Source organism: Emydura macquarii, unplaced genomic scaffold (assembly GCF_026122565.2).
Source record: "Emydura macquarii macquarii isolate MOO-44397 ecotype Brisbane River unplaced genomic scaffold, CSIRO-AGI_Emac_v2 contig_2636, whole genome shotgun sequence".
Classification (NCBI taxonomy): domain Eukaryota; kingdom Metazoa; phylum Chordata; order Testudines; family Chelidae; genus Emydura; species Emydura macquarii.
Window position 1 is genome coordinate 36,374,252 of NW_027132773.1, and position 26,770 is coordinate 36,401,021.

General features: G+C 39.1%; 1 protein-coding gene across 1 annotated transcript in view; it reads left to right on the top strand.

The window, feature by feature from the left end:
- The window catches only part of COG5 (component of oligomeric golgi complex 5), a 303,578-nt gene that overhangs the window by 237,270 nt on the left and 39,538 nt on the right, over window positions 1-26,770 (top strand). Inside the window, exons 15-18 of the mRNA XM_067564444.1 lie at window positions 13,484-13,594; window positions 16,431-16,493; window positions 17,325-17,428; window positions 20,223-20,460. Of these exons, the coding sequence (XP_067420545.1) occupies window positions 13,484-13,594; window positions 16,431-16,493; window positions 17,325-17,428; window positions 20,223-20,460 (516 nt within the window). The remainder of the gene's footprint in view (window positions 1-13,483; window positions 13,595-16,430; window positions 16,494-17,324; window positions 17,429-20,222; window positions 20,461-26,770) is intronic.

A 26,770-nucleotide genomic window follows, 5' to 3' on the forward strand; every position in this document is an offset into this window, starting at 1 on the left:
TGATGAGGTTCAACAAGGACAAGTGCAGATGGAAGAATCCCGTGCATTATTACAGACAGGAGACCAACTGGCGAGGCAGCAATTCTGCAGAAAGTGACCTGCAGGTTGTAGTGGACAAAAAGCTGGATATGAGTCAGCAGTGTGCCCTTATTGCCAAGAAGACTAACAGCATATTGGGCTGCATTAGTAGGAGCATTGCCAGCAGATCGAGCGAAGTGATTATTTCCCTCTATTCTGCACTGGTGAGGCCACATTTGGAGTACTGTGTCCAGTTTTGGGTCCCCCCACTACAGAAAGAATGTGGACAAATTGGAGAGAGTCCAGCGGAGGGCAAAAAAAAAATGATTAGGGGGCTGGAGCACATGACTTATGAGAAGAGGCTGAGGGAACTAGGCTTGTTTAGTCTGCAGAAGAGAAGAATGAGGGGGGATTTGATAGCAGCTTTTAACTACTTGAAAGGAGGCTCCAGGGAGGGTGGAACGAGGCTGTTGTCAGTGGTAGTAGATGAGAGAACTGGGAGCAATGGTCTCAAGTTGCAGTGGGGGAGGTCTAGGTTGGATATTAGGAAGAATGTTTTCACTGAAATATGTTACCTAGGGAGGTGGTGGAATCTCTATCCTTAGAGATTTTTAAGCGGCAGCTTGACAAATCCCTGGCTGGGATGATTTAGTTGGCGTTGGTCCTGCTTTGAGCAGGGGCTTGGACTAGATTATCTCCTGAGGTCCCTTCAAACCCTAATCTTCTGTGATTCTATGACCCAGAATGAGGGGCACACACAAATGATTCATGTAGGAAGCATAAAATGCTGCGGGACTCCATCCTTTAGTATAAAATTCTTTCTGTAACCTAAGTTTAGTAGTTCTTTATTTCTGGTGTAAATATTTTTCAATGGTAAATGTGAGGGAGATGCCAAATTTTGGGACTAATAGCAACGTCACTCAAAATGAGGGACTGTTGAGAGGTATGCTTCCTACATGTAACTTTCCTTCGGTAGCGCTTGTCAGTCATAAATAACTTTGAGCCACTGTTTTCAGCCAATTTATCTAACACATAGTTTCTCAACCTGTGGTACGCGTACCTCTGAGGGTATGCGAGACATAGGCAGTGGGTACCCAGGGAAAAACAGAGTGAAGGGGAGGCAGGCGGCAGCTGCCGACTTCTGGAGAAGCCGGGCAGCAGCGGCCCGCTTACCACCCAGTCCCATCTCCCAGCTGGGAGGCGTGTGGCAGCCCTCAGCTTCTGGGGAAGTCAGATGGCAGTCCCCCCTTCCCGCCCTGTCAGAGCTCACAGCTCAGAGGTGGGCGGCAGCCGCTACAGTCTTGGGAAGCCAGACTGCAGCTATCCGCTTCCCGCCCAGTCCCAGCTGGGAGGCAGGCAGCAGCTGCCGGCTTTTGGTTGAGGCGGGCAGCAGCCACCCACCTACTCCGGTCACAGCTCCCAGCTGGGAAGCGAGTGGCTGCCACCGGCTCTTGTGGGAGGCAGGCAGCAGCCCCCCCACTTCCCGTCAGGTCCCAGCTCCCAGGTGGGAGTCTGGTGGCAGCCTTCTGTGTCTCGCGAGCTGGGCTCACAGCTGGGTGGCAGCCACCCGCGCCCTGGCTTGAAAATGAGCAGCAGCCACCTGCCCACAACCCTGGGTTCCAGCCAGCTCGAAAGCCTCCTCTGCTCCAGCTCGGATTGGGTGGCAGTCACCCATCTCCCAGGATGGCAGCCAGGTGGCAGCCACCTACAACTTGCCCAGGTGGCAGCCCCTCTCCCTGGCTCAAAGCCCTGTGCTCAGAAAACTTGTCAGTTTCACTGCTCTAGCTGAGCAGTGAAATTGACAACTATGACAGCCCCAAATTTCACCAGTTACCCTCTTTTCCTGCCTCTCTCTTTCTCTCATCCTCCTTCCCTGACTCTTGCTCCCCCCTTCCTCCTCTGAAATCTATGGCAAAAAATTTGGTGCAGAACTTTATATTCCCCAGCATTGGCATGCCGCTCAAAGCCTCCTAGCTTTGGTCAACATCACCTCTAGCCCAGGTACATATTTGAGTTGCGCACCCCTGGTGTAAAGGTGGTAACTGTACCCACACTAGATCTAACATCTGTCATATCACGGCCTTATATACTCAGCCCTTTTTCCAACATATGGCTCACATTAGTCTGTAAATATAAAATCCCATGGAAAATTGAGTGTTGGGGTACTTATTAAAATGTTCAGAAGTTTGGAGGTACTTGCTACTTAAAAGATTGAGAAACATTGATCTAACAGCTTGGTTTCTGGAATGGTTGAGACCCAGGAAGGGCACAGGTAATACACTCTGGGGTGTTGTTGACTACTTGGCAACTCAAAATCTTGTTGGATTGCTCGCATGGGCACCTTAAATATTAAGTCTGTTTTATTGGCAGGAGTAGAACCCTTTCCTTAACCAAATACATTTTGATGACAATACAGTTGACATAGCATTGGATGCTAGTGCTCCCACTCCCTCCTTTAGTTTAATATCCTATTTTTAGTTAGCTTAATATACAGAAGGACCAATATTCCTCAGCTGTCGATCGATAGATTGATTGTCTAAGGTATTTTTAGAGTGCCAGTCTCTGTAATATCTCAACACTAAATACATTATTTAAAATTAGCATGAATAAATTATTCAAAGTTAACTCCATATTGCCATTCTTAAATGAAGATTTCATTTACCCACAGAACAGTTATGGCTCAGTGTATTTTCCTGCCATTGCACTTCAACACTGACATAGAGTGACCAGCTTCAGGAGCGAGGAGTATATCTTGTTCAAAAACTTGTCTACACTACGAGGCTCTATCGATGAAAGGTACGCAAGTTACATTACATAAGTAACGTAACTGAAGTCGACGTGCCTTGCATTGAGTAGCCGCACTATCTTCACTACTCTATGTTGATGGGAGAGTGTCTCCCGTTGACATAGTTTACGCTTCTTGTTCTGGTGGAATACCAGAGTCAACGAGGAAAGCGGTTGGCAATTGATTGAGCGTGTCTTCACCAGACCCACTCAATTGATGCCACTGTATAGATGGCTGAGGTGCCGAGGGGAGCAGCCTAGTGAAGACAAACCCTCAAATACTGGTCTTACTGAGGCTGCCAATCAGATTGCCAGTTAGAGAAACACATTGTGCTTGTTTTACTAAGTAGATACCTCCATGAGGAACAAAACTGAGACAATCATTTATCTCACATAGGCTACAGACATGGGCTATATTTGAACTTGGCAGGCAGGTGAAAAGCTCTATATTCCATTGAGTTATTGCCCCAAACTACTGATATGGTCTTCAGTATTGTTGCAATTGATTAAGCCCTTGCTTAACAGTGATTTTTTCAATTTCCCATTTTTAATAGGTATGCAGCATTAACACCTCTTTCTTAAATGCTTTTCTTAAGTGCACTGGTTGTTCTATTTATAGATATTGGCCTTTTTTGGGATCTGGAATGTTTTTCTGTTGATTCATGTGGGAGCAGAAACGTTTGTTTGATTCTGTATAAGAAGTGCTGTTATTTTCTAGGTGTCATCAGAATGTGATGATACTTACAAGGCTTGTTCATTACTTCTTCATACTTCAGTTGAGTTGTGGAGCATTTATAGAACCCCTGTTTGTGATGATAACTAGTACTATTAGTACTTATTCATAAGTTTATGCACAGGTACATTTACACAATGTAATAATGATGTAAGGTAGCATGTTTCTGCATAAAAGTGAAGATCCATGGAATTTCATTTTCCTGGTGTCAGAAAAATTATTGGTTTTAGAATGGTCCTTTTGCTGCCAAATTTCAGCTGGAGCAAATTTATGAGTCCATCAAAGACTTTCTTTGTAATGGAAATATTGACAGACCCTTAACATAATGACATGAGATAAATTTCTGGTTGTCACTTCTATTATGTGGTCTTATGAAAGTTAAACCATGTCTCGTATTGTATGGTATTGAATTGAATGGAATCGTGCTTTTTCAGTTTAAGAATGAATCTTTATTCAGGATATATGTCAACAATGAGATTTGTCTGACAGTTCCAGGGAAATTTATCGAGTCCTCTTGTTGAATATTGTGAACTGTTGGAATGTAGAATGAAATTTAATGAGCTTACAAACAGTCAAAAACAATAATAAAAGTGACATTTGTGTGGAGGCTTCAGCTGGTCAATGATTGTGCCACAAGTCAATGGCACTATGAGGCATTATTCTCCCCCCACCCCTTACTTTTGTCTGAGATACAATTTTTTAGTGTTCATACTGTCTATTACAAGTATTTGGGAGCCATGACATGACTGTCATAGAAAAACATGCATCTATGCTATTTAAATGGTAAAACACATAAACATGAATTCAATATTTGTCACATTAAAAGGATTAAGTAATGCAGGTTCAAAAGTCACGTTCAGGGAATCTATTTGACAATAAAAATAATGTTATAAAGATGATTAACTTAGCAAAATAGTAAAAGCTAAAGATAGCAATGGGCCTAAATTGGAAGTAATCAGAGGTCTGGGCTGGATTTTGGGTGTTTTGCTTTTCTCCAGAAAAATCACAAGAGCTTTGCAAGAAGAGCCATTAGGAAACAGTAATTAGTCATACTGAGTAAAATTTTCACAAGTGCCTATGTGATAAGTGATTTAGGAGCCCAAGTTTTTGTGCTCTGAAGTAACTCTAGGTTTACTCATATCATGTATATTTTCATTTGAATTTGCAATGATTTAGAAAGAGATTAGGAGACAAATATTCATATATTTCCATCATGTTTTTCTTTGCAATTTGGATCGTGATTCACATAACAAATATGGAGTATTTTTGAGGCTATTGGCTAAAATAAAAAAATGGTTTAAGTAGGCATTAGATGTGTTGTGAGTACTATGTACTGTATTTTATCTTGCTGGTAGAGTGGACTAAAAATTGTACTTTAAATTTAGCATGTAATTTTGCTAACATAGAAAAACAGCAAGATTACACAATGTTTGTAGCATTTCATATTATGTAGTTTGATTTATTTCATAGTGATATGTGATTCACATGGAATTTAAATAGGTAAATTTGATTAAATGTGTCTCAGTTTATTTCAGAGGCTTTGGCATTTTCATTATTTTGGAATAGCTCTCACAAGATACCATGTTAGAGTTTAACAATGCAAAGCTTATTTGCTAATTCAGTTTAGAAATGGCAATTGAAGTACTATAAACTGAATTAATGCATGGACTGAATCAGTAGTCATTTAAAAAGATAGATGGTAATTAAATAAATTGATTATATTTTTAGGTGTAGGTGGAATTCACCCCACTGTGGTGATCCTACTAAAGGCTCTTTATGTCTTGTAGCCCTCTCTGGGATGGATTGAGCAGCCATGAAGAGGGGTTTCTGTACTTCCTCTGTCTTAGGGAGGCGGATTCTAAGTAGTTCAGGGTCTAGGAAACCAGTAGAGGCAAGCTAGAGGCAATTCATCTGTGGGAATAGTGTATCAAAACAGGATTAATCCTTCAGTGATTAATTTAACAGGTATGAAGAATTCATGACATGGTTTTAGTCAAAAGTATCAGGATCAACAGAAATTGTCTCTGAAGTCCTCCATAGCTTTGTCCATTTTTGTTCACTGGGGCAAACCTCAGACTGGCAAAACACCAAATGCAAGGGCCAAGATTTTCAATTCTGATTCATGAATTTGAATGCCTCAGTTTTGGAGTGCCTGTTTTTTCTAGACATCATAAAGGAGCTGACTTTCAGAGGGTGGGTGCCAAGCACCTTATGAAAATCAGGGTCTGTTCAATGTGTCTCACCATTTGGGCACCCAAAACCACTAGATACTACTGAATATCTTGTCCAAGAAGTTTTGTTCCAGGGCAGGCAAACAATTGGAGTTGGAGAGGAATATTTTCTTTTTCCATTGGGGAAGGCTGCTATCTGCCTTTCTTTCATTTCCTTCAATCCTAAAGATGTTAAAGATAAATTGAGAAAAAACTCAGGTGATTTTAATTGCTCCAGTGTGATCCTTGCCAGTGTGATATTCAGCTCCATTAGTCATGCACAGGAAATCAATTTTCTTCCATTAGTTCCAGATCTCTCATCTCAAAAGGAAGGCAGGATTCCCAGTCAGTATCTTGAGGTTTCTGAGTCACTGGAAGATACATGTTTTCATTTTTTATGAAGGGGCAGAAACATTTCTTATGGAGTCCAGACCTTCTGCAAGAAAGTCCCATGTGGTGAAATAGAAACTTCTTATACTGTAGCTTTACATTGTTAGGAGAAACCTGAGACTTGTTTTGTTCTGTGTATCTTAGAATATTTGTGGTTTCTGAAAGATTCAGGATTATCTTTCTCATCAATATATTCATATAGCAGCTATTATTATTTATTGATTTGAGGCTGTTGGATCTCTTCTCACTCTTTCGTTATGAGCTCTTTTAAAAAAAATTTTAGAGGTCTCAAACTTATTCTCACCTGTCTGGGACCTTATCAACCCTTGGCACTGGAATTTAACTCTTAGCTTGGGAGTTTTTCTATTCTTTCTGAAAATGGCTCTGGTTTGTGGTCATAACATCAACTGGGAGAAAGAGTGAGTTGCAGGTGCTGATGGCCAGTTCTATTTATACCATATTACACAAAGTTAATGTGATTTTAAAATCTCACAGAAAATGTTTGCTTTCAGTGGTAGCAGATTTTCTCATAAATTGGTAAACAGATGCCAATAAACTCTGTTTTTTCCTGCCAGATGGGGTGAAATTACACAGGTCTGATGTTAAATCTTTTTCATATAGAAAGCATTAAACCTAATTGTAAATCTTCCCAATTATTTATAGCTTATGGGGAGAAATCTAAGGACCAAGCCCTGTTGACTCAGAAGTTCCCTAAACGGATATGTGTTTTATAATAATTTGTTATGATCAAGCAAAAGTCCAAGCTCCAGATGGATTAAGTGCATTCTTTTAGAGCATGGCTGTCAGGAATGTGTCTATTCTTGAAAAATATCAGACAAACAATTGGAGTTCAAGTCATTCTTTCACAAAATATTATGCTCTTGACCTTAGCACTAGATCAGATGCTCTGCTTTGAGGGCACTCCTTCAATCTTAGTTTGATTAAGCTCCCCTCAGCACGCCTTCTAGATTATGATGCTACAAGTTAGTCCTTTAAAAAGCGGATTTGCAGAGGCAGTTTATGATGGAGAAAGGAAATAAATGGAGTTCTTTGAAAATACCATCTGTGGAAGATACTTGCTTCAAGGTCTTAGCTTTTTAGTGTGAGACTGACTGAGCTTTCCTTACTCAGAAGGTTTTTTGATTCCTGAGGGCAGTGATTGCAAGACAGAATACAAACTAGCCCCTCCTCCCAAATCATCATCAAACATGGTAGGGACTATTAGTCACTTGAAATCCAAGTTAAATGAAGTCTTAAACTCTTGAAAAGTTTTATCAGAAGGCTGACTTTCCTACAGAAAAAGTCCAAATTAATTAGCATATATTACAGTGCGAGGCAGAGAACTCAAGACTCCACCCATGTAGTAAACTAAATTCTATTTTCATTACTACCTGTTAAAAGCAAGAAATTAATTTAAAACAACCCCCAAAATCCACAAGTCATATCACAGCGCAATGCAATTCTGTAAATTCCTGCCCCTCTCCCTCCATTTGTTAAACTTTGAATACCTTATTTTTTTATTGCATTTGTAGCCCAGTTTATGACTTTGATACATGATTTTCATGTGTGATTTATCCCTGTCATAAAAGACGATACATTTGCATGCTAGGATCTGTAAATCTGTATTTATTTACGCCATATATAAGCAAATTAAAAGATACATTTTTTCTAAGCTTATAGAAACTTTTTAGTTTTAAGAATAACTGAAATGTCTATCTTGTTCTATTTCAGATATTTTCACATCAAATTTGCCCCTTGCTGCAAACTAGATTGCAACTGAGCTGTTTGCTTCCTATACTGAGCTCTTGAAGGCTTCTTCAGCGGCATCTTTTATTTTCCAAGGGGGAAAATAGCTAGAATTAGGGAGAGCAAAAGTCTATGTTCCACACTCTTAGAAAGTCATCAAACATTACATGTTAAGCATGCCAAAAGTAGTAACAGTATTTCTTTTATGTTGTTGCATAGATAGGGCTTTGAAAGAAATCTCTGGCATCTTCTTAAATATATCTTTGATTAGTTGTACTTACACTCTTAAAGTCTTAAAACACAAGTACACTTTCACAATTACATAATAAAACAAGGTTCACAATATCGTAGCTGGGCTGTCACTAAACTTCAGTTCATTTTTATATCACACTGACTGACTGACAACACCCTGTCCTTTCTATACCTACAAGGGCATGGCTGGCAACATTCTAGGAGGTTTGAGGAAAATGTAGTTCTCAGAAAGTCTGGAAGGTTCTGTGAGATTCTACAAAGGTCCAGAGCATTCTAGGAGGTTACTGAAAAATGAATCCACATAGGGATTATCTGAAACATTTTACTTCAAACATTTTATTTTCCCTTTTGTTGCTAACAACAAAAACAGCATCCCAAAACTGGCACCCCCAACCCCGGCAACCTAGGCAATCCAGCTCTGATTGCACTACAAAGCCTACCAAAATGCAGATTCACATTTCATTCAATTAGTAGCATTTCATTCATTATCAGTTACAGAAACCAACATTCAAATTAGGCAAAAGTTTCTTAGTGCATTATTCAAGTACAGTGTTAAAATGTAAAAGTTACTTATCAGTTATTCTGTCTTTTCTCGCACAGGTTGCAGGGTCTTTTGGATTACAACTTTACATGTTTGTGTTTTTAAAGAATTCTTGTCTGTATGCTAAGAAGGGGAAAGCCTTAGATGTTACTCTAGCTAGGTTTTTAATACTTAAGGATTGTGGGGTCATACTTATTTTCTGTCCAAAGGAAGTCTCGGGAATAAAATAAGGCAGCTAGCTGGAGATGTAGGGCTGAATCCTCTGCTTCTTATATTTGGTTTGACTTGGTTCTTGTCCCCAACTGGTCTGAGGTACCAGGTGCATGGCTTTCCCTGTCTAGATGCAGTCCTGAGCTCTACAGGAACTGGTTGATCCACCTCAGTTGTCTTAAGGTACAGAGTATCTTTCTCTGGCTACTTTAGTGAATGGCCAGTTTACACAGTACTGAGTTATCAGCCCTCAATTTATGCTGAATGAGGTCTGAGGAAAAACTTTTCTCTTCCAGCCTAGCTTTCTCTCTGAATGCTTTTGTGGCTACATATTGGCTAGCACAGTTGCTGGACTCTCTCACCCGTTAATTTCAATCTCACACTCATTCACATTTTGTTTCCCTTCTGTTTCTTCTAAGAATATTTAATTGTTTCTTTCCAGAAGCCTTCTGTCCTAGTTTTTTGAGCACTAGCTCTTTTCTTTTCCCCAAACCATTATGTTATTCAGAACAGATTTGGGTCATATGACAAGATTCTCACTTTTTAAGCTAGGAACATTATGATCAGTATACTCCTTATTTTTTGCAAGAGAAGCTCAGACTCTGTTAAAACCATTTCAGACCATCCCAAGGTTGCACCAATTTCAGCTAGCACAGCTAAAATCATATTGAACTCTCATTTCATTAGTTTTAATGCTCTTTCATCAGTGTTGTCCATGTAGGCCGACTACACCATGAACATAAATGCTGTTTTCTAAATGTTCTTGGCCATGATGGCAAAGGTGCTCCCCTTGTTGGTCATTTCCCGTAGTTCTGCATCTCAGCTTATCATGCTTATCATGTTTCCTTTAGATTCCTTTTTAAATCCTATCCTCCAGTTATGTCCCACATGATTGTATCATATATTCCAGCTATTGTCATGGACACTTTTGACTTTTTGGTGTCTCCTTTGCTTTGGCAACTGCTTTTCCTCAGCGCTCTGATGTCTGCTTTCACACAAATAGTTTCAGGTAGCCAAAAAGTTGGGAAGACTCTAGTGCAGGCTAGGTCTTAGGGAATGGAATCAATATCTGATCAAAGATGAGTTCCATATAATTGCCATGATGGAGACATCATGTCTTTTCTAGAGGAAGGCAACAGGCAAAACACTTTGGACCTTGCAGACACTTACATGGAAAATATCCTCATGTGTATCTAAGATGTGTTGAAGAGGAATAGCACTACTAGTGTTATGTCTTGCTCTGTGGTCTGGCATCTGCTCTGTGTTTTCATGAAATGCCTGGTGGTAGTAATAATGGCCTACCTGCATAGCACGGTAGTGCATGTGTTTCTCTAGATAGATAAAGTGACTGATCAAGGACATTGCTCTGGAGGGTTTCAGAAAGTCAATCTGTGTGTGTGTGACCACAAGGGTGTTGGAGTCATGATAAATAACCCAAAGTCCTAACTTGCTCAGCAACAAATGGAGTATGTAGAAGCCCTCCTAGACACAGGTCAACCCTCAAAGCCGTTCTGCCTCAGGACAGGATCCTAGAAATCACCAATGTGAAAACAAGGAGAAACAAGAGACAGAGCTGGTATTGCAGAAATACACATTCTTAAAGGAATGCTAGACACAAAACACACAAGCACGTGCCAGAACATTCTGATATCAGGAATGGTACAAGTGCTTATCTCAAAGACAACAAGGACATACTGCCCCCTCCAAGGTCAAGATAACAATATGAGAGAGATGTTTTGATTGAACCATTCTGTTCTTCTTCTTTGTTTGTCCGTCGTACTTGACGATGGATGGAGTTGGAAAATTTAGCACTTGTTAGCTAGGTGATGAGAAGTGAGTCCAGCATTTGAAATAAATCCTCTGTGTCAGTTTGGGCAGGAGAAATTGGAAAGTGCTTGATATTATACCATGAAGATGGTGCTGTTGATATGCTGCCTCTCTGTGCACGTGAACTGCCTGGATAGAATCATACACTACAGATCTCCATTTACATCTATCTCTGGCATCTTCTTCCCAGTTCTGTATGTTAATATTTGCTTTCTTCAAATTCCTTTTCAAAACATCCTTATAGCGCAGCTATTGCCCTCCTCTATCAAAGTTTAAGACTTTGTTTAACTTGGATTTCAAGTGACTAATAGCCCCTACCATGTTTGATGATGAGTTGGGAGGAGGGGCTAGTTTGCATTCTGTCTTGCTATCACTTTCCCTTCCTTGAGTTCACCATAGAGGAGAAACTTTGGGAGTCAATGATCCGGCATACAGACGCCATGACCTGTCCGTCTCAGCTGTGCAGCTGCTATAAGTGCCTCAACACACAGCATGTCAGCTCTTCTCAATACCTCGGTGTTTGGAACTTCATCTTGCCATTTAATTCCTAGAAGCTGCTGCAGATGTCTCAATTGCAGGCTTGTAAGCTTTTTGATGTATCGCCTGTATAGAGTTCCTGTTTCTATAGCATACAGAAGTGCAGTCAGCACCACAGCATGATAAAACCATTCTGTACAAAGTAAAGGGTGGTATCTTGCCACATCAGAGGGTGGCAATATGAAACTTGTTTGAATCAGTGTATAAAAGAGGGTCTCAAAGGGGGAGTGTCTTTGTCTGGCTGAGTGAGGAATGGAAAGCCCCGTCATTTACTGAGCTGTCCATTGTCATGAGGATACATGTATTAAGTGTACTTGTAACACATGTAGGGCACTTTTTACTGTGCCTCATCAGCAATAAACCAATAAATAGAGCTGGGACAGCATACACATTGGGAACACACACACACATCCAACAACTAATAACACTGGTGAGCCCAACCGCTGATCTGTTAGGTAAACGAACTGTCCTCTAGGAATCCTGATCTAACATGGCAGAAAATGAGCTAGGGAACTCACGTATCCTCTCCCTGCAAGTCCCCACAAAGATTAATAGGTATGAACGTGCTGGGTTGCCAGCAAAGGAGGGTCCATACAAAATTTTTTAAAAATAGTGGAGAGTATGGAATGGAATCTGTAAAGCTAAGGCAGAGACTGTAGCCTAAAAAAAAAATGCACACAACACGCCACAAAATTGGCAAGGTAACTAACAAAAACCTCCTTGACAATAAACGTGGCCTGGTGCCTTCGTTACTGAAATGGATCTCTGGTCTTATTGGGTAATCTAATCGTGGTTTGCTGTATCAGCTATCTATGCAGAGCTGAGACAGCATACGCATTGGGAACATACACATGCAGCCAAGAACTAATAACCGAGACTACTTATTCCCATCAGCCATTGACTCTGCTTGTTTCCCTCTGAGCATCCCCCTCTCTCTGCAGCTTTCTGCTGGCCTATATAGGGGAAACAGGTGATCCCCGTTCAAGTATACCTATTTCTTAACTAAGGTTGGCCAGGCTTTAAAGGGGCAAGTCAACCTGTTACACCATGCATATGATGTTTTGAAGAACTACGAGTTAAAGCGATATTCTTTCATTATGAAGATGTATTATTTGATATCACTTTAAGAAGTGTTCTCTTGTTATGCTTTTGCTGCATGTTTTCAGAACATTTTTTACTCATGTATATATTTTTGATTGTCTACTTTCCTACCAGCCATGAATAGGTTGTTTGACTAGATTTCAGTAAAGGTCACTTACTGTTTGTTCTGGGGTTTGAATGCCTTCTTGCTGGAGGATCTTAAGCATTGGACCTATTTCTCTGGGACTTTAACGGAAGATAAACTTGTGCCTTGGAATATATGTAGGTGATAAAAGAATCATAGCTCAGAGAGGTTTTGTATTAATAGTATTTCTGCTGTAATTGCTTGACAATCTTTTTTAAAGATTCACTCAATCAACCTAAACCAGTACAGTTTTTAACAGAATGTTATGTTTCTGCACCTTAATGGGTGTATGAGAAAACTTCTAATTATGCTCCCAAATTTGACTTTATTTTAAATAGTAAACATTCCCTATGATATCCGATGGGACACTGATTAAATGGTCATATGTGTGATCCTTATGCTTTCTGGTTTCAGCATCATTTGTATGACCAAGAAAACATCTTTCTTGCAATTTAAATATGAAGGGACAGTGTTCTCCATTATGGACTAAGTTTTGATTTTGCCGTATAGTGATTTACGCACAGAACTCCTTTTTGAGTTAAGAATAGCATATGACAACCTCTCCTATTCTTTTTGTTTTGTTTATTTGTTTTTTTTTTGGTTCATCATGTTTATATTTCTCTATTAGAACTTCTAATGTGTATGTAATTCTGAATGCATCTCAGATTATGAAGGTGGGCAAGCTGATGTCTCCAAGTGGACTAGTATGACAGCTCCTGTTGGAGGAGCAGAGGAAGGAGGTTGTCCTTGCTCCCTGCTTGTATGAGTCTTTTGGAGACCTGGGCCTGAGTGTGTGTGTCTGTAATAAATATGCATTATATGTCATGGGTTAAATACAAGATATTGTCTTCTGTGAATGAAATGCTACTTTGTTTGCTGTGAATAGTAGTGACCATACTAAGCTTAACTAATTTTACTTTTTACGTCTTGCTTCATTTCAAGAGAAAGGAGTCGGTGTTCTGATTAATATTATTTTTAAAATCACTTGCTTATTTACTTACTTACTGCAGCTCTCGACCCAAGGAGATGCCAGCCAGGTGATTGGACCCCTGACAGAAGGACAGAGAAGGAATGTGGCTGTAGTGAATTCACTGTACAGGCTATACCAATCAGTGCTGAAGGTAAGCTTCACTGATGCTTAACTTCTTGCCATTACTTTTGATTACATTCTTTGCTTTTCCATAGGCTTAGACAGCCTTGTGTTGATGAGAACTCATACCAATACATTTTAAAGATTTGGACAGCAGCATAGAACAAAGTTTGAGATTTGTGTATAAATGAGGCTTGTGTTATAATTACTGAATACTCTTTGATGGGTTACCATATGTCTGCTTTTCTTTATATGTTTTTTAGTTTGTCTGTGTACTTATGTATTATTTTTCTTGTGATCTGGTAAATTAGGAAATGGCCAAAGAACTGGATAGACTATAGATTTTCCCTTGAATTTAGGTGGCTAAAGTATCAGCTGAGTTTGTTGTAATAATTAATAAAAAATGGTTTGGTTTTTGGTGATATAGAGCAATATTTAGATTGGAACAAATATTTCAAAATCCTCCAATGGACAAAGGAAGTGTCTTTATCTCACATAACAAAACTCTGTGAATATCACTGAATATTGTATAACAAAATGACTGATTAGCTGTAGGTTTAGGTATCTCAAGATAAAAGGGCATTTGAAATATAAGAATAAGAAGGCATGATTGATATTTGATGTCTTTGGGTGGAGTGATTGATATGAGAGATATAAGTTTCAACTCAAAAAGATTTATTTCCCATAGTGAACCGCCCCTACTAATCCCCCCATATAAGTGTTTGTAATGGAAGTTTCGGAACACAGTGATAGAATATGAGTGCAGAGTAAATTTTATAAATCAGTTTATGACTATGCTGGTGGTGGCTGATGTAGAAATGTAACTGTGTGATATTACCTTAATTACACTCGTCCTTCCCACCAGTCCCACCTTTTGTTTGTCACACTTGTTTATTTGGCCTTGATTGTCTCAAATTATATTGTAAGCTTTTGGGTTAAGGTGTTTTGTACAAGACCTCATGCAGTGGACCCCAAACCAGATGGGGGCCTCTAAGCATTACCTCACTGTAAATTATAAATAATAATAGATAAATGGAAAACGTATATGGGAAAATTTTACATGTTGGCAGCCTAAAGCCCTTTGTGTAGGGATCCTGGAACCCTCACCATCTCCCCATGCTAGTGGCCATGACTCCATCCCCACCACCAGCTAAGAAAGGAGCTAGGAAGGATGACATCAACAGGAGCAATGCCTCTTGAATGTCCCAGAGGGGATTGTTCCTCGCAGCTGAAACCTGGACTACACAATGAAATTTTACCATAGCTGAACATGAGTCCATAATGGGTATGGCTACGGCTACACTGTAATTAAAAACCCACGGCTGGCCTGTGGCAGCTAACTCAGGCAAGCAGGGGGTCAGGTTAAGGGGCTATTTAGTTGGAGTATAGACGTTTGGGCTTGAGCTGCAGCCAAGTTCTAGGAGCCTGCGAGGTGGGAGGCCACAGAGCTTGGGCTGCAGACTGAGCCTAAACGTCTACACTGCAACTGAACAGGCTCTTAGCCCAAGCCAGCCACAGGTGTCTAATTGCAGTGTAGACATGACCAGTAAGGTTTGCTGACCCGGTGCTGACTGTGGTTACACAGTGAGTATAAACTAGAACAAACAGTACTCACAGTTGTGTCTGCTAATTGTGATTAAACCTTGGTCTGAATAGACACACTATCATGAATGCCTGACTGTGGACACTGACTTGAAAAAAAAAACAACAACAAAGAAAAAGGTTCAAAAAGGATATAAAACCTGTATGGGTTTTTCAAACAGATGGTAGATCAACTCTGATGTAATGAATCTCATGTGCTTTGGTGCTGGAGAGAGATCTGATATGATTCATTCTGAACTGTGAATTTAATGGTTAATACAATATTTGTAAATGAGATAAATATATTGATAACTGTAAGAAAATTGGTAGGATGTTTCCAAATCTGATCCTTGACATCTAGTCCTAATGCTACAGTAGCTGGGATTTGAGCAATTGTTTAAAGTGTAGAATTTTAATAATCATAATACTTACAAGGAATCCCTGCCATTATTTACACTTAGCACCACCACACAGCTCTCCATAAATCTCACACATATCAGCAGGAGAACAGGCCACTTACCTTTTATCATGTTGTTTGTCTCTTACTTCAAGCTACAAATCTGGGAAATCAGACATTCCAAAATAAATATTTCGCAAGTGGAAAAATTAAAAGTTAAAGGGCCTATCCAGGTGTTGTTGAACTGAGTGGGAATCGGACTTTTGGCTTAAGTGGGAACTGAGTGCAGCCCAACTGGATAGGATGCTCAAGAAAGCAAAATGACAGATAATGGAGTCAGGTGTATTCAAATGTCAGTGTTCTCTACACCATGTAAACCATGATTATTCTGGAGCACTGGCAAACGTAGAAGTTTCATTTTAAACCAAGTTGGTTATTGTTTTTGTTTTTAATACTGTAGACTTTTCGTAGTTTAAGAATGTTGTGACTGGTTAACTATGCAGTGACAATCTGGCATTTGGATCTTCAGATTGCCCTTGAAAAGTAGATGCTGCATTTCAATAATACCTCCCTAGAATCAGAATGTTTTTGTCCAAATATTATTTTGTCATTATGATTTACCAGCTGAACTTTTTGGACTGTAAAGTGCTGTTAAAAACCATAAGAAGGACAGAAATATTTTTTCACACAGTGATTTCATATTGTTGAATTTTCTAACTTTTAAAATCTTGTCTATATATAGCACATTCATTCATTATTTATAGCTATTGCCTACTTTTGTTTCAGTAATTGGAATAGCTTAATATATTTTCAGTCCAAACACAATTCTGTGGTCATTAATCATTCACTGAGTTTTGACTGTTTTAATGGTTATTTTACATGTTTTTAGGTAGTTTCCAGCCAGAATTCATTCCCAGCAGCTGCTGAGCACACTATTGCTACAGCCCTAAAGGTAATTGAATGTCAACATGCTATAAAATTAGATCAAAAGTTCATTGTATGTGCCATACTTACAATGGGCGCTGTAACTTAACTTGTGAGTTTTGTCTTGTTCTGGCATTTTTTGTGTGTCAATATGGACCTTACATCCTGGCCAAAATATGTGTTAATTTGAAATTATCTGTAATTTGTACTTCCTCTAACTGTTTGTGGGTGAATAGGCTATTTGGATTTAAGTAATATTTGTATTTGAGAGTTCTAATATTCTGATGATGCTTGGAACCCATACATCTGAATTTGATGATAAATGTATTTCCCTACAATCTTCACACAACAAGCACTGGATCCTCCACTCCCTCTTTCCCCACAGAAACTCACAGCCCCCAACTTGGTGTTTTTGTCTTGGGGTGCTTAGTGGTCTTGTACATCTGGACTCATCCCTCTGTATCCCCTGCCTTGAGTGATGATGACAGTAGAGGGTAGAAGGCTTTTCTACAGCAGGAGTGGATAATAGGCTTGTGTGTGAATGAAAAGGTGTATCTTTTTATACAGGGCATGTCAAAGTGCACCGCTGCTGTGAGATAAAGGTTTTACTTAAGTAGTAATAGTAAAGAGGCCTTTATTTCTCTACCTTACTGAAATGGTTGAACAAATTAATGGCTGTAAGACTTGCATTTTCCTTTCCTTTAAATGTTTCCAGTATGGAATAAAAGAGCACTGGTAACATGAAGGAGGCAAATGCCTGTAATAAATAATTTATCCTGAATCAATATATTTTGGGGATGTCAGTGTACATGTTTTTTGTTTATTACTGATTTCTTCCTCTCTCTTCACTTTATTGTAGACGATCCATGATCTGATGGGTAGTGCTGTGCAACCCTTACTGAACTCGGTAGGAGACTCAGTGGAGGCCATTATCATCACTATGCATCAGGAAGATTTTTCTGGGTAATCAGCCACTACCTTTATAATATGGCATTGTCTTGTTAAAGTATATTGTATATGAATAATATAATGTTAATACCACAGTGAACTTTGCAACAGGAGCACTTTTCTGGGAGTTCATGATACTTGATTGTCTTTTTGCACAGAAGGCAGCACATACCTGGGCATTGAACTGTGTGGCCAAAACCATATTACGTTAGCCAAAATAAAAGGGCAAAGGCAATCTGTAAAGTAAAATTGGTCAAAAAATTTCAGTTTTTTTTAAGTAAGAAGAGCTTTATTCAAAACCAATGTTTTTGTGAACAATTTTCAACACTGTCAGCATTTTTTGTTTTTCAGGAAAAGCTTTGTGGCTTTTTTATCCAAAATTTTCGTAGACGTTATTGACAACATTATAGACAATGAAATGGTTATTAAAATTTGTTTACTGAAAAATGAGGTTTTGGTAAATAAAAAGTTCTGATAACTGTTTTCAATATCATTTTCCATAAGGTTTTAGGTTAAAATTCCCATGAAAAAAAAATTAAATGAAAAATTTTGAAAAAACAATAAAAGTGGGAGGATGGGTCAGTTTTGAGTCTGCAAAATTTCAAAAATTTCAAATTTCAAAAATTTTCATATTTTCATTTTTTTGACCAATTGTATTACAAAGTGCATGAGCAACATAAGCAGTCATGGGAAAAGAGGGAAGGTCCTCTCATGGAGTGTAACTGATTAAAAGATAGGAAACAAAGGGTAGGAATAAATGGTCAGTTTTCAGAATGGAGAGAGGTAAATAGCAGTGTCATTCAGGGATCTGTACCAGGACCAGTACTGTTCAGCATATTCATAAATTATCTGGAAAAGGGGGGTAAACAGTGAGGTGACAAAGTTTGCAGATGATACAAAATCACTCAAGATAGTTAAGTCCAAAGCAGACTGAAGAGTTACAAAGGCATCTCGCAAAACAGAATGACTGGGCAACAAAATGGCAGATGATATTCAATGTTGATAAATGCAAAGTAATGCACATTGGAAAACATAATCCCAACTATACATACAAAATGATGGGGTCTAAATTAGCTTTTTACCATTCAAGAAAGAGATCTTGGAGTCATTGTGGATACTTCTCTGAAAACATCTGGTCAATGTGCAGCAGCAGTCAAAGCTAACAGAAAGTTAGGAACCAATTGGAAAAGGACAGGTAATAAGACAGTAAATATCATAATGCCTCTGTTTAAATCCATGGTACACCCACACCTTGAATACTGTATGCAGTTCTGGTCACTCTGTCTCAAAAAAGTTATGTTAGAAATGGAAACAGTACGGAGAAGGGCAACAAAAACGATCAAGGATATGGAACAGTTTCTGTATGAGAGGAGAGAAAAAGTCTGGGAATATTCAGCTTGGAAAAGAGATGACTAAGGGGAGATATGATAGAGGACTATAAAATCATGACTGATGTGGAGAAAGTGATTTGGGAAGTGTTATTTACTCCTTCACATAATGCAGGAACCAGGGGTCACCCAATGAAATTCAGGCAGCAGGTTTAAAACAAACAAACAGAAGTACTTGTTCACACAATACACAGTCAACCTATGGAACTCATTGGCAGGGGATGTTGTGAAGGCCAAAACTATAAGTAGATTCAAAAAAAGAATTAGATAAGGTCTTGGAGGATAGGTCCATCAATGGCTATTAGCCAAGATGGTCAGGAATGCAACCCCATGCTCTGGGTGTCCCTAAGCCTTTGACTGCCAGATGCTAGAACTGGACAATGGGATGAATCTGTTCTGAAGCCTCTGGCATTGGCCACTATCAGAAGACAGGATACTGGGTTAGATGGGCCATTGGTCTGACTCAGTATGGCTATTCTTATGTGGAGGTTGATTTTGAACCAACTCTTCTGGTTTGCAAAGCCCTTCATGAGGAGAGAAATAGCTATATTTGAGACCTCCTGTGGGAGCCTGGTCCTGGTGGGTATGTGCACTCTGACACTACTTATCTTAGAGTGAGAGGCTCCACAAATACAAGTAATAGTGAGCCATAGTGGGTGGTATTTGCTTCCCCTGCACATCCTACTACAGCTCATCCATTGTCCTTTCTAAAAAACAAACTTCTGAAAACAGTATATTTCCTCTTGGTTTTTACAATATTTTACCTGGTACAACCTTTCCTGCTGCTGGCACTAGAACATGCTCTCTGGTTTGATCTTTTGATTCAAACTGAGGACTAAATCCTGCAAGATGTTATGTGCCCTCAACTCCCATTAACGTCTGGGAGGGCTCTATAGCCTGGCTATAATTCAGAGAGAGCGATTACTGATTATCATGTTCTATATCTTGGACTTTGTTTCTTCACTGATTAGAAGAGAGTGCTTATAATCCTGGGTGAGGGACTTGAACAATCTAAGAAACTAATACTCTGCAGAGGGTGGTCTTGGGACAGGCTAGACTAGTGATATGTAGCCTGGTATTATATGATCTATTACTGGAGTATTATACCAACAGCTGGGACTCTTAAATTTAGGGGCTGGATTTAGAGCTTTAGGCGCCAGACTGATGGAGGGTCTGGAAGCTGGATAGGAGACAGTGATTTCCTCTATGTTGCGGAGAAGGGGGATTGATCAAGAGATATTTTGGACTGCAGTTCCAGAGGGATCTACACACTCCTTTGTTCTAGGCAGAAATATGATGCTGTAATTCTTGCCAACAAGGGAAAATTACTCTATGGGATAAGAAGAAAATTAAAAATAAATGAATAATTTTTAATTGTATTATAAAAATGAATTTAGCATCTTTTTTTACATTTTTGGCAGATCATTATCCAGTTCAACAAAACCAGATGTCCCTTGTTCTCTGTACATGAAAGAACTGCAGGGCTTCATAGCAAGAGTCATGAGTGACTACTTCAGACATTTTGAGTGTATCGACTTTGTCTTTGACAATACAGAAGCCATTGCTCAGAGAGCAATTGAACTTTTTATTCGCAATGCGAGTCTTCTGAGACCCCTTGGTGAAGGTGGGAAGATGCGACTTGCTGCTGACTTTGCACAGGTAAACTTAACAAGGACCTGCTTTCATTTTGTTTGTTTTCCCTGTGTTAATTGAAACATGTATATACATGGTAAATATGCACATATTTTCCTTTGCAGCTGCCTGTTGTCTACACAACTAACTTAGTTGGGTCTGCAAGATTTTATCCTATGAGAGATTGAATTTTGAGAAATTTATCCACTAAATAATCAACAAGGCCCTTCTCATTATAAGGCGAATTCAGAACCTTCCTGTCAAATTACTGTGCATTGAAATTTCAGCATTTTGAAACTGTGATACTGAACTACAGTCTTCAGTACTAGATCTATCATTTGCTACCATTCATTCACCTCTTCCCCCTCCTCCCTATAGGATGGTTTTCCTTTCTTAATTGCTGAAATTGTCTGTGTTTCTGCTGGTGACCTGATCTATGTGTGAGTGTGTCTCTCTCTCTCTCTCACTCACTCACTCACATATATATTCCAGTTTCCAGTGAGCTGCTTCCTATTTTCAGATGAAAGCATCTTAATAGAAATACAAGGCAGAGTGAACTTGTTAGAGAACATAACATCAATATTCTGCACTCTATTGTCTTGATTCTAGGTCAGTTTCAAGGTATTGGTCCTTATCTTCAAAGCTGTAAGGAACAGTTTTAAGACCCAAACTTCTCAGAGATAGCCTCTGTCTCCAGCAGCATTCAACAGGGGCTTTGTCTGACATAGTTAAGGGTCAAATTAAAGAAGGCTGGTGACAGAGCGTTTCATATAGGGTCCTTAGTTGTGGAATTGGCTCCTACTAGAGAACAGGTGGGACCCAGGTCTCGTGGCCTTCAAGACTCACCCCTTTCATCAAGTCAAGTTGTGTTATGGCCTCAGCCACATGCTCTTGAATGAACCACCTGGATTTACCAACTCAAAAGTGGCATCACAATCCTTCAGCATGAAATTAATGGGAGGTTTTCCACTGACTTCAGTGGGAGCAGGAAAGGGGCCATGGAAAGGAAAGAATGACCTAAAATGTGGAGTGAGGAGGACAATTGGTTCCTTCTCCTGCATAAATATTGGTGTACTTCTTAAATTCAGTAAGTATTTATACTTGTTGTTACATATAGAGTGCCTTATAAATATATATTCTTATTATTATTATGAAAATACACCCATCCTTTATCTTTCTAAACACTTCTTTTTATCAGTCAGGTTACAGTAAGAGTTGCCACTTATCTAAAAGTCGTGGTATGTTCTTATTTCAGTGTGAGGGGGTTTACACGCTGCCTCCTACTGTGTTGTCTGTAGGTATAGAATGTGGAATGGAATGAGTTCTCTGATCTGTGGGCTTTTGTGTTTCAGGAGAACATTTTAAACTAGACCTACAGTTGCTTGGTTCTGAGTCTTTTCTCTTCCCCTGTCTGTATCTGCCTTGTGGTCCCTTCCTCTTCTTTTGCCTTCCCCATTATCTCCTCTCCCTGTTTAAGCTGTACTTGTAATCAGAAATATCTGGGTGCTGTTCTTAGGCTGGGGTTCTCCTGCTCCTCTCGTTTGCTGTTCAGCTTTTCTGTTGGCAGCACCTCCAATCTAGCTAGCAAGGAGGCATGGCAGGGGAGCTCTGACCTACTGTGCCATAGAAAGCTTTGTATAAAAATAAAATGCTTGGTGCGATGATTTTCTAGTATGGATCTCTCCCTTCTGTTAGCATTGCAAGCAGGGAGGAAGATCAGCCCTACCATTTAGCAGCAGCCAATTCAAGTTCTCCAGGATATATATCACCAGTGAACTTGAGAACCTCTATATAATCCAGTTCCCCACAGTGCAATGTACTTTGTTGCATTATAACATTCTGTGTATTATAGATCAGTGTTTCTCAACCTTTTTGACACCAGAGACCAGCTTCCTATACTGTGTCAGGGAGATCTCAGAGACAGTGCCAGTCCATGGACTGGTCATTGAGAAACACTGTTATAGATGCGCTCTGGCACTTTTGCTAATTGTGTGACAGACTGTCAGACATACTCATGAGTACTATCAACATGAAATGTGCTGTAATTTGTGTGCTAGTGAACGCTGTTTAACAGAACACTGAAGATACAACTTAATCCCTAAAAATATTTGCAGTGCTGCAGGATTAGTGTTTTATACAGTACCACTGTTGGGATTCCCATTATTTTAAAGTGTGACAACATACAAGGGTTAAATTTATCTGCAATTCATGCTGACTTAGAAATTGTATAGAAGCCATCTGCACAAGATCCAAGAATGGGAACACTGTTAACTAGTGTTCATTTCTGGTCGAACATATGTGGTTAAGGTGGTGGTTTTTTGTTTTGTTTTTTTTAAATAAAAATCAATCACTACCAATGCATACGCTGCTAAGCTTTATTTTTAGTTTTAGAACTAGTTCATTTGAAAACGGTTTTTCTGGGGTCAGTCAAGCCTTTTTAGATGACATTTTCTTGACATTTATATTTCCAATGAGGTGTCAGCTGGGCACTGGAGAATCTTTAGACCTACTCATTACTGAGAGTTTTCTTACTTTATAACAAAACAAGGCCACTCAGGTTACAACGGTCTCCATGGAACTTAGACTCTCTGGGATTCAAAAATATGCTTTAGAATCATACATTGCCCTTTACATGCCATGCAACTCTAAATGATTGATAGAGACAGTAAAGCGGAAAACAAAATGTAAACACTATACATTCCAGAATTTTGTTTAGAAGAAAAAAGGTTCCTCAGTATTTTGGCATAGAAATTGATAGACTATTGAGATATGAGTCCTAAGTTCATAAGGAAAAATGTAAACATGAGTAATGAGAATAAAATGTAAAAATAACAATTGCGTACACAAACTAGGCTAAAAATTGCCATTAGTCCTCGTGCTAAAACACATGAACTGATCACCTGATGGAGCTGGACAAACATTTTCCTTCTCTTAAAAGTATAATATAACATAGTTAAGTGCTATATATGTATACATAGTGAAGCATTTACAAGAGACCACACTTTGACCACAAATGTAGTGGTTACAATTGTTTTCCACCATTATTAAGTAACCAATTTTTGTTGGTCCCTTTAGGATTTGTTGTAGTTATCGTTTTATAAATTTTCCATTCTATGTGCAGTTTTGTGTTTGTTTCATTGTATTTTTAATTGTTGTCCAGTGCTCCAAGGGTTTCTACTGGGCATAGTGAGCTCTGCTGTCATTCTCTATCTCTATTTTAGTCGATATGTTCCCATGGAACATTTTGATTTGATTGAATCATATTCTGATGGAAAATGTTCCTCTGGAAACATTTCAGACAGCTCTAGTTTTAAACCTTCTGAAGCCATCTAGTGATATTACTCCATTCTGCGAAGGTTTCTTTAGAATTTTGTAAGAAGCTCTTTGTGTATTTAGTAGCTCAAATGAAGCTGGAGTTTATTAATATTATGGAAAATTTAAGTTGGATTATTTTAATGGAATTATACTCATAGGAGATAGAAGACAAGGAGCACAATTTATTTTCAAGATCTATATGCAGCCCATAAAGAGAATTTGACTAGATTTATAATGTTTAAGAACCTTAGTGATTGTTTTGAGGATTAAATCAGTGTGGAAGGAGACTCTGTTAACAAGATTGAAGAGCAATTTTATGTCCTAACCAGTTATTTGGTCATTTAAAATAGAGTTGCAAAAATTGAGTGTAGGTAAAGTCCAAGAGAACTATTAGTTTGGGATTTGCATCTTGTTTTGTAACCCAAAAGGCTTTCAAAAATTACAGCAATGAGCAGAAGATTTGGAATTAAGTCTTGTAAGAGAAAGAAGTAAAGTAGTAGTGTTGTAGATCTCATTCTTGCATCCTGTAAATCCTAATTTGGCACTGTGATAGGTTATACAAACCGCACGCTGGTCCCAAAGGGTTTAAAAGGTAGTACTGGGCCTAGGTAGCCCTGCCCCTATAGGCCTACAAGCATGCTCCAACTGGAGGAGTGAGTTAAAAGGAGCTCAGAAGCCCAAACAAGGGATGGTGGACAGGCTGCCAGAGAGAAGAATTCTTCTTCATGAAGTCAGACAGGAGATGGAGCCTGAGAGAGGACTGCATAGTGGATGAGGCCCCCAGGCAGTTCCTTTTCCAGCTACCAGCCACTTCAGGAACCAACAGGTCTTGCAGGTCCTGCTCATTTGGATTTTGTGAAACTATTAGACTATAGAGGTCATGTCCTAAACTGAAGGAGCACGTAAGTAGGGAGTAGCAGGGTGACAGAATTAGACTATCTATAGAGAGGAACCTGCTGGTGTTACTTCCCACTGTGCCTTGGGCTGGAACCCACTGGAGAGAGAGGGCACAGGTCCCGTACCACACCCTACTAAAGGGAAAAGGCCTAGATGCAGTGGGGAGACTCAAACGCTCCTGGCCTGAGACAGGGATCAGGCACCACTACCATCCCCTCCAACAGTGAAACGAGTTGAAGGGCAGATGCACTAATCACTAGGCCACCTGGTCCTCAGAGCACCCTATCACAAGCACTAGAAACATTGGGGATGCACCATGATATTCATAGCCAGTGGTTCTAAAGGAGGATTGAATAATAGAGGGACAATATGGTCCCTCTCTTCACTGAAATAGTAAAATAAAATGATGGTGTCCATTTCAAAAAATAAATGTTTACTGCAAAGTCTGTCCTAGTAAATTGTAGTACAACAGAGATACTTTTTTCTACTGGTTAGCCTGTGTGGTTGGGAAAGGGATATGCTGAAAGCCATTTAACCTCTCTATGCCCTATGCTCTAGCTGTAAAATGGTTATTTATTAGTATATTTAATTATATCACATGTCTGGTGAGGCTTAATTAACATTTGTAAAGAGATTTGAGATCCTCAGATCAAAAGGGGCCAGATGAGTGCAAAGTATTTTTATTTATCCAAGAAATCCTTCCTTTCTAGTCTTTTTTGATGGAAGCTAAGGAATCATTAAGATTTAATCAGGGTTACAGTGCAGAAAGGCAAGAACTAGTGGGACTAAGGTATACTTAATGTCTGATGCTCTCTCTTTTGCTAGAAGAAGGAAATCATTTGAAAATTTTACTTTAAATACTTTAAAATTATTGTGTGGTGAGGAAATCAAATTCTACATTCCTTCAAGGTCACCTTTTTCATAAAATAATTAAGAGTTCCTGTGCTCTGCCACTAATATTTGTTTCAACATTCTGGGCTCCTCAAGGGCTAGAGAAAAGCAATTTTAGCTAATGTTTGAAAACTTGGAATTCTTTAAGACAGGAGGAAAAGTAGTTGCTAAAATATTTTCATGTTAATATTTTCCAACTGAAAAAATAAACTTTTAATAATGAAAGGTTTCAAAAACTCCACAAAAACTGAACAATAACTTCACCATTGAAGGTAGTTTAAAAATATTCATCAGTAGGTGTATGCTATATGTGGGCGTATGTATTAACTTCGCCCTTGGGTTGCTGAACATAATCCACTCAGGCAATACAGTCATGTCACTTTTTTTTGTTTTGTTTGTTTGTTTGGTTGGTTTTTTTTAAACAATATGACTTGCCAGTGAATAGTGCAACAAATAGACCAACTATACAGAAGGGTCACATGAGAAGGAAATATAAAATGGACTTTTTAAAGCTTAGATGTTTGCAGAATGCAGGAGTCATTGAGATCTGACATAAATTTATATAGAAATTGACCAGGAGTCTGTAACTTTACTGAATTACATAAAACAAAATAACATTTAAAGCACTGGGTTTTGGCCAAAGTTAAAAGGATTGAGAGGCAATGGTAGGTCTTATAGCATTGCTGGCATCCCATATCCCTCTCAGCACACATATTTGAGTGTACTAACTATTCAAAGCCTAAACAGACTTGAAAACTTCTGCTTCGAGAAATCCCCAGCGCTTATACTGATAGATCCATGAGAGTGGACCCAAACTCCATGGGTGTAGGATGTTTGTTTGGTGCTTAATTCAGGGGAAAGCCCATCTTCTCCACCTCTCAGCTCTCATGAGGTTGCAAGATCAGTTTACCCTCGTTGGTTTTAACTCCAGCTGTTCAACTAATTTAACCTGGGCATATGACCTCCCAAAATTGTGATCTGGGGAAAAAAATAAGGGAACCAAAAATGTAACCCATCCTTATATTTTTAAAATCCATAGCACATTGCTGTGTAAGAGACCAGACCCACCCAAAACACATGCAACCCTGCAAACACCCAAATCCAAAAAACGGCATAACTGTGCATCTCAACACATTGGAAACAGTAACTTTAAATCATAACGTATCGGTTATAGCTAAACAAGATTTTTCTATAAGCAGCTATAGAAAGGAGGGTTGGTGCAACGGCTGTTGGT